Source organism: Terrapene carolina, unplaced genomic scaffold (assembly GCF_002925995.2).
Source record: "Terrapene carolina triunguis isolate 2854851 unplaced genomic scaffold, T_m_triunguis-2.0 Scaffold23, whole genome shotgun sequence".
NCBI classification, from domain to species: domain Eukaryota; kingdom Metazoa; phylum Chordata; order Testudines; family Emydidae; genus Terrapene; species Terrapene triunguis.
The window spans coordinates 30,380,491-30,394,790 of record NW_020664374.1 but is presented as its reverse complement, the minus strand read 5'-3'; the positions used below and the strand labels follow the sequence as shown (position 1 = coordinate 30,394,790).

General features: G+C 47.0%; 1 protein-coding gene across 1 annotated transcript in view; it reads right to left on the bottom strand.

Moving 5' to 3' along the window:
- The window catches only part of LOC113406167 (lanC-like protein 3), a 39,404-nt gene extending 29,336 nt beyond the window's left edge, over positions 1–10,068 (bottom strand). Inside the window, exon 1 of the mRNA XM_026649222.1 lies at positions 9,523–10,068. Coding sequence (XP_026505007.1) covers positions 9,523–10,068 — 546 coding nt within the window. The remainder of the gene's footprint in view (positions 1–9,522) is intronic.
- Positions 10,069–14,300: the final 4,232 nt, after the last annotated feature.

Sequence of the window (14,300 nt, the reverse complement as noted above, 5' to 3'; positions counted from 1 at the left end):
AACATTCAAAGTATCTCGTGACAGATGCAGGTGAAAAGGCAATTTGACGTACAGCTGCATCAGAAATTGTCACCTGATTGAATACACCGTTATTCTGATACAAAAAGTTATATTCAAATCAGCTGGAAAACAAGCTCCCAATTTATGGTGGATGCCTTAAACAATGTGACTACATACCTCATCTGTTGCAATAACCTCACAACAGCAATGTAGGCCCATGGAATCAGGAGACTTAACTATTTGAAATCCCTCCCAGTTGCTTCCAGCACACCACCTCCACCACTTGCAGATAGTGCTGAACTCAGCAGCATCCCTGTTCGCTGGAGTGAGGAGCCGTGAGCACACTGCACCTGCTCTTACTCCTGGGGGAATTCTGGCCAAAAAAATAAAAATTCTCTGCCAACAAATTAAAAATTCTGCATACAATATTTTAAAATTCTGCATTTTTCATTTGTCAGAATAATACAATATAATCACACCAGTTTCAATTATTTTGGTAATTTGTTTCAAAATACCTGTCAGCAAGTATGTCTGTACCAATGTAGACAACAAAAAAGATTTGGGAAATGTTTTTTGACAAATAGGTTCCTTACTAGGCATATTAATACAGAACTTTGAGTAATAATTTATTTAAACTACAATACAGAACCGTATTTCTGACAAAGGCTTGGGGGAATCAGGTTTAATGGAGGAGCTGAGGGACAGGGAAGTAATTGCTGAGAAGGAGCCTGGGAGTGAACCTGGAGGCTTGTTGGTTGTGGGTGGGAGAAGTATGGAACAGGGTTTTTTTGGGGAGAGATGGGGGGGGAAATGATTGTTAGGGAGTTGGGGAGCCTCCCCCATTCAGACCCTGTCCCCATATGTACCTTCACCCCCTCTCCTCATCCCCATGTGTCCCTGTACCCCCACTCAGCCAACTCCCCTGTCCCCATGTGGCCTTGCCCCTCCCTACCCACATATGGCCCTGCACCCCAATTCCCATTCAGCCCCTGCCCCAGTCTATCCCCCCACTAGCCCTTCTGACCCACAGTCTATGTGACCCTCCAGCAGCCCCGTATGCCCCGCTCTGTCTCCCCCATATCGTGTGCCTCCTCACCTCGCCCTGCGGGCAGGGTGTTGTGAGGAACACAGCCTCTCCTCCCTATCAGCGGCTGGCTGCTCCAGGCTGTGAGATGGCTGCCATCTGTTCAGGTGCCACAGCAGCCCCTGGTGGACAAAAGGCATAACTGCAGTGTCTCTCTGGCAGAATGTATTTTCTACAGAGAAAAAAAATCTGTGGGGGAACATGAATTCTGCATGTGCGCAATGGCACAGAATTCCCCCAGAAGTAAATCTGCATTCTTTATACTAGCTGCCTATACAGTGGGATTGATTTTAAGCCAGCCCTGTTGAATTAACAGAGAGGAAGCTGGCCCTGTTGATCTAATAGGGAGGAATCTCTATATCTGAGACCTCCTAGTCATGGTTAAGGCTATGATTTAGTCATGGGTATTTTTAGTACAAGTCATGGACAGGTCACGGGCAATAAACAAAAAATCATGGCCTGTGACCTGTCCATGACTTGTACTAAAAATACCTGTGATTAAATCTTGGAGGGGGGTTGCACTGGAGGGCCATGGGGGGGGGATACTGCTGAGAGGGGAAATCTAGGGGGGCACTGCTGGGGGGGCTGTCTGGGGCTGGATGGCCAGGGACCACTGCCCAGGGCCACGGACTGCAGCTGCTCCAGCCACGCTGTGACCGCTGCCGGAGCAGCAGCTGGTGTGGCTGTCCCCAGGGCCGCTCCAGCAGTGGCTGGTATGGCTGTCCTGGGAGCCACGTGAGCAGCTGGCCCCGGATCCAGCTGCTTGGGCATCTGTGGAGTCAGCCACCCTGGCCCCTGCAGAAGTCATGGAAGTGACTTCCGTGACCTCCATGACAGATACGGAACCCTAGTCATGGTACATATCTGTGCTCAGATCCACCCATAGTTCAAGGGTTCTAATGTTGAATCTTAGATTCCTATAACAACTCTTCATGTACAGTACTCAGTCCCCTGGAATACCTGGCTCAATTCATCTCTTCTCACTTTTAAAACATCTGAAAGTGTTACTTTTTCAGAAAATGTTTTTGTTTGTATTCACTGTTGGCCCCTATGGCAGACACCAGTCCCTTCCTGCTCCCTTTTTTACTGGCAGCACATCCTTTGGCTTTTTAATCCTCATTTATATGGCTTGGTTTGTGATGGTTTTTAACTGCATTGTACTTTAAATTATTCAAGCAACACCTTGAGTGCCTCGAGAGGGGTTAGTACATTATATATAATGTAGCAGGTACGTAACATGAAAAATGTCAATGTTAGAAGGAGTATAGTGATCACCATTAAAAAGTCAATATTTGCCAACTGACACCAGAGTTATCATAGTTATTTCCTGTAAGCAGAATCTGTGGCTGCTCAGATACCAGTGTGTGTAAATGCTGACAATAATAGTGACTTCTCCATGTGTATCTGTGTATTTGTGTGAAGAGAAAATGGTGACAGGAGGACAAACAAGCAAAGAGAAAAAAGAACCAATGGAGACAATTGAAGAGGCAGTAAAACACAGACTGTAAATTGCCCTGGGGATCCACACGAACATTGTGTGTAAGGAAACCATTGAGGTTTTGGACCTGTGAGCTAGTAATTAGACCAAAGGATGAAGTTCAGCAACAATGGCCTAGGGTGATCAGATTTGCAAAGTGAGAAAACAGGACACCTTTCCTTGTGGGGGGAGAAAAAGAATGAGAGCTTTAGTGGAGGTGGGTTCAGTGGGGGGATAGAAGGGTTTTGGAGCTTGGGGGGGTGGGAGAGAAAGAGGTCTACTCCTTCTCCTCTTCTTCAAACAAGCAACCCTCCTTCCTACCCAACCATCACCTCTTTCTCAATAAAATCCTGGACAGATAAAGTTAAAACAAAGGGTAGAGTTGGAGAAAACAATGTTTGCTAGAGCTGACTGAAAAATGGGACATTTTTCATTAACATTTTCATTTAAAATTTGACCCTGTTTTTGTCAAAAAATATTTTTCAAGCAGCTCTAGGATTTACCTCTCTAACTGTACCTCTGGGGGGGGGGGGGGGCTCTCACAGTCCCAGCCCTTATACTGTATTTTCTAGCCTCTGGGCTAGATTCTTAACTGATGTGAATTAGCATAGCCCTCACTGCCACCAGTGGACTTATGCCAACTCACACCAGCTAAGAAGCTTGCAAGAGGACCTGCTTTCATTTATTTAAACTGTACCCTGCTCCAAGTTCTATTTTATTTCTTGCTCTTATTCTCTTTCTCTCTGAATTCTACTCCATGTGGGATATTGGTTCTTATATATTTATCCTGTTTTGCTCTCTGTCTTTCTTTCTCACTTTTTCTCTGCTCTTTTCTTCTCCCCACTCTATCATTCCATCAACCCCCGCCCTTCTTCTCACCTCCCAGTTCTCCCTCCCATCTCTCTTTCACACTCTCTGCTACATTCTCGCTCTCTCTCACACACACACACACACACACACACACACACACACACACCCATACTCATTTGCACTGTTTAATTTCCTAACCTTGGACCCATTCTGTCCCCTGTAAGACAGGATGAAACTTCATGTAGCGAGGAAAATCAGGCCAAAACACTGCATTCACATTAGTGTTTAACAAGGAGCGGTACATAGGGGTAACAAATATAGGTATATAAAGAAGTATTATAATGGCAAAGGACTTTCTTACAAAAAATTGTCATAAGAATTTGGGAAATTGGAGACAATTACTTTGTATGTTGCTCCCTAAGAAACTGCTTAAATTACTGCATCAAAGTGATCATAAATTTCTGATAATCTGAACAACAGTAGTATGCACACCTCAGACTACCTTGAGTCAAAGTTCCTTGGATTCAAATGTTTTGTTGGCTCTGGATGCATACAGGGACTGCTTACCACTCAGGCATACATGTAACAGTCTCCAGAGACGGGTTCAGACCCATGCCCTGACCCCACATGCCTGCAATGTCTCTAAGTGTTTGCACAGTGGCTTGCCATTAAAGATGACATGTTATAGGTAATGCTCATTTTAAAAGGACTTTTTAGCCTTGCCCACTGATTATTCCAGGACTAAGGTTTGCCTTTGTATTACATGTAACAATACAGCACATCTTCCTCCAACCCTTTCTGATGCATTCTGTCAGATGGATCTCTGCTCCCTCTGCACTGTTTCCCATGGAGGGGGGGGGGAGAAGGCAGGCAAGCTCACAGCCATTGTTGTTCCGCTCCATCCCCTAGGCTGGGAACATAACACTCAGCTATGCAGAGGAGAGGAATACTTTGCATGCAACAGCCGCCCCTCTAGCAGTTTAAGGAGTGACACTGGCTGATTTTAAAGAGAGACAGAACAGTTCTCCATGATGATGTATTTGTTGAGTGACAGTGTGCTAGACTCAGAGGAACAGTATCCATAGCATAGGCCCTCCAAGATGTGGAGTTAAAAGAAGAGGGATGGAAATGTAGGGCTCCACTCTGGATACAGGAGACTTCTTTTGGGGGGAAAACAGTAACTATCTGTTAAATATGACTTTGTAATTTGGATTATTCATAAACTCAGTTGCTTCTTCAGCTAAAAGACAGTGGAGTACAGACATTTTTTTCAACAGCATAAAGAAATATATAGACACCTGACATCACTTTTGTGTGAGATTCTCCTTTTATAATACAAGAATGTATGCCCCAGGATATCAGACAGACAAGGTGGATGAGGTAATATTGGACCAACAGAAGTCTGTCCAATGAAAGATACTACCTCACTGACCCTGTTTCTGTAATAAACAACTGTCAGATTACTATCATTATTCAAGATATCAGCTATCAAAATCCTTATTACTACTGGATGTGTGATTGTCTGTGTGCCTTACAACCTTGTGTGCCAATCAAATATCCAATCCTGAATGACTGTGCTGTGAGATCCGTGTATGACAAAAGCATTTCACTGGTAGGAATAGATTTGAAGATCAACATTATCAAAACAAAATTCTGCCTTTTATATTTAAAGCAGATAATGAAGTTTTCATACATGCTGAGTTGCACCTGTGATACCACTGAGATTTTTGAAGTTTATCTAACATTAGACATGTATCCCAATCTCAGAATTTGCATCCTGATTTTGAAGAAGTGTGGCTTTGTTTTGGTCCATTATAGAGATAGGGATCAGGTCTGAACTCAGATCTTAACTGCATTCTGATCTGAACACCCACCCTTCAGATCCAGGGGATTTGTTTAGGCCTATTTGTATGTTAGACCTCCCACTTTAAACTCTCAGTTTAACTTCACTATTAAAAAACATTTAAATTTAAAATCTAGTCTAAATAGGTGCACTGGAAAATCAGGGAGAGGGGAGAGCATATGTTTCAGGGGACTAGTGTGGGAGGGAAAGCCCTTCACCTCTGTAGGTACCTGCTTTAAAACCAATCCTAGTCCATGTGACCAAAAATCGACATCAAAGGTGTGTAGTAGCCTGTATGAAATGAGTGATGATTGAAGTATTGTTACAACAGGTGTCCAGAAAACCACCACAATACTTTACAGTACTTAGCAGTCTAAGCAAAGAGTAAATATTGAATGAGCATGGAAATTGAATCAACCCCTGACCTCAAAATTAGTTAGATCAGAATTGAGTTACATTAGAAGAGCAGTGTGGGGAAGGTCTGCACAACAGGGGCCCATTCTGTATCTCTTATGAAGACAAATGGATGATGACAGACTCCAGAGTGATCCATCCAAGATCTTTCAAAATCCTTACATTCACTATAAACACATTTGTATTTAATTTTTAACTGTCATAGACCTGTGGATCCCAGGAATGTTTAAGAACAGAGCAAAAAGGAGTGGGGGATGGGGGGGGAGAGAATGAAAGATGTGAACAGAAGGGTGCAAACAGAAGCTCTTTTAAATTCTGGGTACACAAAGAGTCCGTGGAAGGAGGTAGACCAGCAAGAGATGCCTGGGGAATTGGAGAAGAGCAGCAGAAACAGCTTTTTCACTACACTGACACCTTTGTAAACCACTTTGAGGTCTACTCATGAAAAGCACTATATAAGAGTGAGGTATTATTTCAGATCATATAACATGCAGTTTGATTCATTCATGGAGTACACTGGACTCTGCCTCAGCAGCAGAAAGTTCACCCAGATATGGGTTTGAGGAAGCAAGAGACTTCTGCAACCTCTGCACCACTTGGGGACCTCTGGCCAGCCAAACCAGCCCCAGAAATGGATGGTTCAGACCAGGGAAGTGATGTGGCTATGTTGCTCAGAGCAAATGCTGATTAAGCCTCTTCCCATGGGATTCCTATGGTGCCTCAAAAGCAGTTTAAAGCCACCACCCCATTGTGGAAACCTCGGGAGAGGGCAAAAGCACAAACCCTGCTTGTTTTCTCCCATAACATACTGCTATAGGTCGCTACTGTCACTTCCGGTACCCCCCACTGCCAGTGTAGGTTAATCAAGTCAGTAGATGTTACAAGTGTACAGATTATTGAGAGAAAACCTCAACCTATTTTAAAAGGCTGTAAAAATCTCAAGGGGTTGGTAACACAACAATCTGTATTTCTTTGTCCTTTCTTCTATCTTCTGATAGTGACAATAACACCACTAAAAGAAGGTATAGGGGAATAAGCCAGATCAGCTAGTGGCATGCCTCCTAAATAGGGAAATGGACAGAAACATCACCACAATAAAAGGAAAGGAGGGGAAAATGTTATATCATTAATAGAAGGAATACAAACAACAGTTTAATGCATCCGAAGAAGTGGGCTGTAGCCCACGAAAGCTTATGCTCTAATAAATTTGTTAGTCTCTAAGGTGCCACAAGTACTCCTGTTCTTTTAACAGTTTAATGGACTTTTACCACTGTTTCCATGGGCATCTGTGGGGACACATGCATTCTGTGGGATATCTAACTACTGAAGAAGCATAAAAAGTGTGCAGAATTGGAAAAACTGATTTATTTTTATGAAAAAAACATGAGACTCAGTATGTCTTCTCACCTGGTATGTTACCTGCCAGGTGGGAAGGAATTATTTTTTTTCTTGAAACAAGACAAGCAATGCAATGACTGAGGGGAAGTCACTAAGGATAAACTATCAAGAACTAACATCACTAGTAGGCAATTAATGTAAATCACTAGACAGGCAAATAAAAGTACTGCCCCAAGGGGGAAATTGCATATCCTGGTTTTCACCAGGTTCAAAAGGCCCAACAAACACAGAACTAAGACTTGTATAAAATGGGCAGCCTGCTACAGAGATGGGGTCACTCTCACTCTATACAAGTACTGATTTGACTCTGGGACCAAGTAGGACCGACCTTACAAAAGGGGTTTGAAGGACTTTGAAACCTACCAGGGTTTTCATGTGGAAAATGACACCTGGAAAGGCACTTGCATATAAGCTGTTTATTGTTTTCAAGATATGTTTTCTTTGGAGTGCTTTTGTTCTAAATAAAATACTTTGCTTTATGAAGGCTGGTTGGTTAACCCTGGCGTAGCCCCTGGGAAAGAACAGGACAGCGAGTGCTGAACTAAACACGGTGAATGGCAGGAGCAACTGCAGTCTATACTCTAGCTGCAAGGAGGGGACTGCTAGTTCCCATACCGAGAAGCACATCGCTCGCCCGCGCCGCTTCCCACCACCCCCATTGGCCTGGGACGGTGAACCGCGGCCAGTGGGGGCTGCTTTCGGCCGAACCTGCCGCGTCAGCAGGTAAATAAAACTGGCCCGGCCCGCCAGGGTGCTTACCATGGTGAGCCGCGTGCCGAACGTTGCCGACCCCTGCCCTATACCATCATAAGCACAGGTATGAGCAGCGTGCACACTCCCATTGTGCACCCTGAAGCTCCAGAATGGCTTGTACCTTTCTGAGGCACGATCCCTCCTGGGTTCCCCCAGCGTGGTACTGCCCTGTGCTGCACCCAGTATTGTGCTGTGCCTACAAACCACCCTTTGGCCCTGTATATGGCATCCTCAGATGGAAGGTGCTATAGAAGTGCACAGTATTATTGTTGTTAAATATCTCTGGTTAATAAGCTGTACAAGAACAAAAAACATTTAAACATGTACAGTATACTACAGTACGTGTCTCTTATTGCAAGAATTTTCAACCAAAAAATTCAATTGGCTTAACATTCTTGTTGCCTTTAATGGCTGCTTAATTATGCTGATGTCCCTTGAATCCTCCATTGTGTGAATTTCCTTGAACTGCCACTGCAGTGACTGGTATAGGATAAGGCAGGATTGCTCATGTTTACATTCTATTTCGCAGTAGTTGTTTCCTCTCCCAAGAGAAAAAAAGCCAGAGCATAGAAAAAAACAAAAACAAAAATCGGACCTCACAAGAGGACTGGAAAAAGAATTATCGAATATCTGTTTAGATACAATACTGACTACTCTCTGACAAGCTTTATTGCAAATGGGAATTATTATTATTTATTCAGTGGCAGCTGTGAGTGCTCAGCAGTGGTCAGGATAAGGTCCAAGGCCCACCAAATTGTCATGACCTTTTACACCAGTAGAGGATCTGCCCGGAGGTAAAATGCTATTTCTATTCAAGTCAATGGCAAAGACAATCACAATTACACCCTAGCTTTTCAAAAACTCATCTCCCATTTTGGCACCAAAATAAATTGCCAGCATTTGCAAATTGGATTCTGAGCTCTTTGGAAAAGTCTCACAATTGGAGCGACTAAGCCTTTTCAATTCTGAGTGTTTTTGAAAATCTGGCCCAGCCAATCCAAAGTATATCATTGCTAATTATCATAACTATTATTATTCCATATCAACCAACATACTGTTTTAATATCTGCTTCATATTATGAATACCTTCCCTGAGAAGCCCAAAGTAATTCCTGCAGTTCATTCAACACCCAGGAATTCCCCTCCCCGCAAATGATCAGGACCTGCACTGTGAAGGCCTTGAGATTTATTTGCCTTATAAGGAGAAAGACCATATTCTACCTGCTTTGGTCCTCAGCGGTCTCTCTTTCCAGTTAGTTTTCCAGAACGCTGCATCCTTATTCTAGGCTGCCTTTAAACCAGGGACACAAAGGGCAAAGGCTCCTGAGATATAGCCCATGCCCTCACTTTGGAAAAGATTCGGAGTCTTGGGTGACAGTCCAACAGCCATTCAGTAAAAACCAATTGACTTTGGCATCCTGGACAGGAAACTAGGGACTCCCATCTACAGCCCCAGGCCTGGTGGGAGAGGGTCCTGTTGGTAGCTCCAGACCCTGCCTGCAAGGGACGCTGACTGAAGTGGCCGTGGAGCAGGCTGACAGACAGGCACCTTCACTCGGGGAGGGACCAAGCCTGACATCGGGGGGTTCCCTGGCTAGGAGGACCCGGCCCAACAACAGCCAGAGCCCAGCGCTAGTGCGAGCCCCCCGCTTCCCCCGCCAGCGCCCTGCCCGGGCTAAGCCCAGGGGCCCGCCGGGGAAGGGGACAGCGACGCGCGGGAGCCAGCGACCCGGCTGCCTTTACCTCCATGCCCAGCTTCTGCTTGAGCACCAGGGCGGCGCACAGGTAGCCGGCCCGGCCCACGAAGAGCTCGTCGGAGCCGCACTCCAGGAAGGTGACGGGGGCGCAGATCTGGCTCAGCTCCCGGAACCGGCCCAGCAGCCGGCCGAAGTCGGGCAGCCCCAGGGCTTGGTAGACGAGCGCGGCCACCGCGTAGACCCCGGCCCCACCGAGCAGGAAGGCGGCCCGCGTGTCGGCGTCCGGCTCGCCCCACTCCTCCTCGTAGCGCACGCAGGCGTCGATGAGGCGCCGGGCCGCCCGCAGGTAGGTGTCCCGGGCCGGGGCCAGGAGCGGGCAGCGCGCGGCGTGGTACAGCATGTAGGCCACCCCGGCCAGCCCGCCGTACAGGCCGCCCCCCGCCGCCGCGCCGCCCTCCAGCGGGGGCACCTGCTGCAGGATGCGCTCGATGGTGGAGGCGACCCAGGGCACCACCGCCTCGTGGCGCTGCCCGGCCGGCAGGCTGCCCGCGAAGTCATCGAAGCGGTTGGCGAAGCAGCGCTTGCTCTCCATGCCCCCGCCGGGCCGGGCTGCAAAGGGGGCGCAGGGACGCGGCTTCCGCTTCAGTGCCTTGGAGGAGCTGGGCGAGCAGCCCCCGGCGGCTGCACCGAAATCGGAGCGGGGCTTTGATTAAGAGTAAAAGCCCGTCCCCGCAGCTTAGCGTTGCTCCCTTCGCGAGCCGATTGCCGAGGCTGGCTCCAGCCTTGGTTTAAATGGCTCAGAGAAACCCCGCCGCTGCCTACTGCTGCTGCTCGCCCAGAGAGAGAATCTGCGCTAGCAGGAGGCCGCCTCGCCCCGGCCCCGCCAACCTGCTGTCGTCCTTGGCTGCAGATGCGGCTGTCAAGCGGGAGGGCGCATCACCTGCCGAAGCCTCGCTCCGCACCCCTAGCGGAGGGCGGGCGAGGAGAGAGGAGGGAGGCCAGTGGAAGGCTGCAGCCCCTAGCTGGTCCCGCTCAGCGCTTCCCCACGACCGGCAAAGAAAGGGGAGCGCGAGCGTGGCTTGGATTGATCCAGCCCTACAGCCTGGCTAACACAAATGCAGGAGGATGGCCATTCTTTTCTTCTTTCCTGCTCCCAACAGGCCTGTGGATAATCCTGGTGTTTTCCCTTGTGTCTCCGCCCGCAGAGACGATGGTTGCCAACTCGGGTTTGGACCTATTCCTGGAGGTTTCATCAAATGACATAATCTTTAATTAAAGGTTAATCTTTAATTCCTGGAGACCATAGGACAATCCTGGAGGGTTGGCAATCCTAGCAGAGGCACGGTGGATCTCCCTCATGGTGGTACTGCAGGGGCAAGAAGGTTCTGGGCCGGGCTCTGTTCTTTGCCCACTGCAGCTGTCTAAAGGGGCTGTAAGCCAGCAGAAACAGCTCCCAGGGAATTCCCCTAAGGGGGTTCCCTGCACTCTCCATTACCCTTCCTTATAACCTCTAGCCTTGGGGTGTGTGCCAAGGAAGGGGTGAGTGGTCAGAGTGCAACTGAGCTGCAGCCAGAGGTGAAAGTAAGCCGGTACGGTCCAGTACGGTGTACCAGCAAGAGCCAGTACGCCGTGCCGGACCGCACCGGCTTCCATGGCCGGGATTAAAAGGCCTCTGCGCTCCATGCCGCTGCGGAGAACCAAGAGCCCTTTAAATCCCGGCCCCAGCCTGGCAAGGCTCGGGGCTCCCCGCAGCTGCGGGAGCCCCGAGCCCTTTAAATCCCAGCTGGAGCTGCAGTGGGGATTTAAAGGGCCCGGAGCTCCGCAGCAGCCGGAGCCCTGGGCCCTTTAATTTGCTCATGAGCCCCGGGGGCTCCCAGCCACCTCTGCAGCTGGGAGCCCCGGGTTGATGTAAAGGCCCTGAGGCTCCCAGCCACAGCCGGTGCCCCAGGGCCTTTAAATCTTGAGAGGTGCCACCTCTTCCGGTTGAGGCCCCGCCTTTTCCGGATGAGACCACGCCCCCCCTCAGGACTCCACAGTACCCCTAAGTTCTGTAAGTTACTTTCACCCCTGGCTGCAGCTGTTCTTGGCTGTGGAACAGCCCTTAAGGGGCCATTGCAGCCAAACATAAATTAGAGCATATTGGAAGCCAAGCAGGCATCCATCAGAACAGAAGGTAGAGAGGAGATGCAAATGTGGCAAAAGCCCCCATTGACACTCATTTCCTCATTCCTGCACCATGCAGAGTTTGAGATGTTGACCTATTTTCAATGGAGTAACTCATCCTGATTTACACCAATACTGTAGAGATTCCAAGTTTTAAAAATATAGCTCTCAACAGCTGTAGTACCAAATACTATATATGGTCAGGGCCATATCTTTCCCTTCCTATGTAAAGTTGCACAACATGAATGCACTTACCTTCAATGATACGTGACTTCTGTCCTCCTATTGATCTCCCATGCAGAAGGTGGGGCTAGTGATGGCATGGAATGATCGTAGTCTGTGGTCTCTGTTCCACACGGAAAGCCGAGCCTATGTCTACTTCAGTATGGGCACTACTACAGCAGCATACCAATGTTGCTATAACCCCGTAGCATAGACACGGACTACAGTGACAGGGGTTTTTCCATTGCTGTAGGAACTCCACCTACCCAAGCAATGGTAGCCAGACATAGCTGTGGCACTCAGGGGCATGGATTTTTCACACCCCTGAGTGCTGTAGCTATATTAACTGAAGTTTTATGTGTAGACCAGGCCTGAGATAAGAGCAGCTGCAGAAGCAGCCAAAGGAAAGACTGTTGCATTAGGAAGACAGTGTAAAATGGAGCCCCGCTGGGGCCACCCCAGCCCTCACCACTCTTGGACCCAGAACTGTGCAGGGGAGACCCCCCTACCCCCACACACACATGCGCTGGGGAAGCTACAGCCTGGATGGTATCTCCCTTCCCTCCTGCCATGGGGCCTGCAGAAGCAGCCAAAGCAGGGACTTTCACACATTCAAAGAACTTCCTACCGTTTTTATGGGAATTTCTCTACCCTGTGCGGATTGGCCTTTTCCTACAACCCTCCCCATACTCCTCCCTCACAGTCTCCTCATCTCAGTTTCACTCCACATCTGCCCCTCTTCTCACCTGCCCTGTCCCTCTCACCCTTCTCCTCTTACATGCCCCCTTTTCCTTCCCTTTTATTTACATTTAGCTGATCCCCCACTAGCCAAACCAACCACCACCACCCCAAATCGCGGAATTAACATGTCGTTTACTGCCATCACATTCTTGCAGTGGTGCCAGTTAGGGTGAAGGGCTGGCTGGGGAGGGAATTTCCTCCCCCTGCCAAGAAAGCGGGGTGGTTAAGATTAAGTGGTTGATTAAGTGAATTGGCACCACTGCTCTAAGGGTTTCATTCCTGGCACTGGTAGCAAGGCTGCCTCAGATGCTGTCATGTTGTCATTTGCTGCATTCTGCAAGTCCTTTTATGAGGTTCAGCGTATGTAACCTAAGTTATTGGTGATCAAAGCTATGTTAACCAATGCAGGTTTTTCCAGCATAATTTCTGCTGGCTGAAGAGGGGAACGTATAAGGTATAGTGAAGCAGAATCAGGGCCCGTGTCTTTTTTTCTTTTTTTAAAATATCCTATCAGGAAAGGACAATGCCAAAGTTATTTGGCTTCTAACATTTACCAACAAGAGTTTGTTTTAAATCTCACTAAGTTTTTTAAGGTTTATTCATTCTCCAAAGTTCATGGAGATTTTCATAATTCAGATATCAACTAATAACATACAAATCAGAGTATATTTTGTAGTGGGTCATCTCTTTTAGATTCATTTTTGGTAAGTATGATGACCACAAAAGGTGACATCAATCACATACTAATATAAGCTAATAAAGACACTTGTTCTGAATGTCATTTCTGAAAACAGAAATTATATTGTTCTGATAGTACATGGTTCATGCTGCTTTTAGCTTTACTAGACTTTTGTTTATATGTACTTACTGCAATTCCTAAATATAAATAGTCTCAGTATTGCCAACCTCAAGCATTAAAAAATCACGAGATTGGCTTAAATAGCATGAATTCTTTTTAAAAAATAAAATGTGTAGGTTTTTTTTTTTAAATTGTCTTCTGGTTTCTGAGACTTTCGGCTGTACTTGCTTCACCTTTTCAAGCTTTGTCCCTACAGGATCTCTATCAAGCATTCTTAAAACTACAATACCCACCTGGTGAAGTGAAGAAACAGATTGACTGACCTCACACTTGGTAAAGCACCCCCATCCTTTCATGTATTTATACCTGCTCCTGTATTTTTCACTCCATGCATCTGATGAAATGGGTTCTAGCCCACGAAAGCTTATGCCCAAATAAATTTGTTAGTCTCTAAGGGGCCACAAGGACTCCTCATTGTTTTTACTTGATAAACTGGGTGCAAGCAAGCAAGCTGTTTTAATATAGCTAAATGAAATTGTGTATGTCTAGGAACAAAGAACATAGGCCATACTTGCAGGATGGGAGGGGGTCCTGGTGAATCAGTTGAACGTTGAACTCCCAGTGCAATGTTGTGGCCAAAAAGTCTAATGCAACCTTGGCTGTATAAACAGGAGAATCTTGATAGCAGGTTATTTTATCTCTGCATTTAGCGCTGATGCCATGGGTGCTGGAATACCATGTCCAGTTCTGGTGTCCCCAGTTTGAGAAAGTTGTTGATAAATTGGAGAGGGTTCAGACAAGAGCCACAAGAATGATTAAAGGATTTGAAAACATGCCTTAGAATAACAGACTCAAGGTGCTCAATTTATTTAGCTTAACAAAGAGAAGGTTGAGGGGTA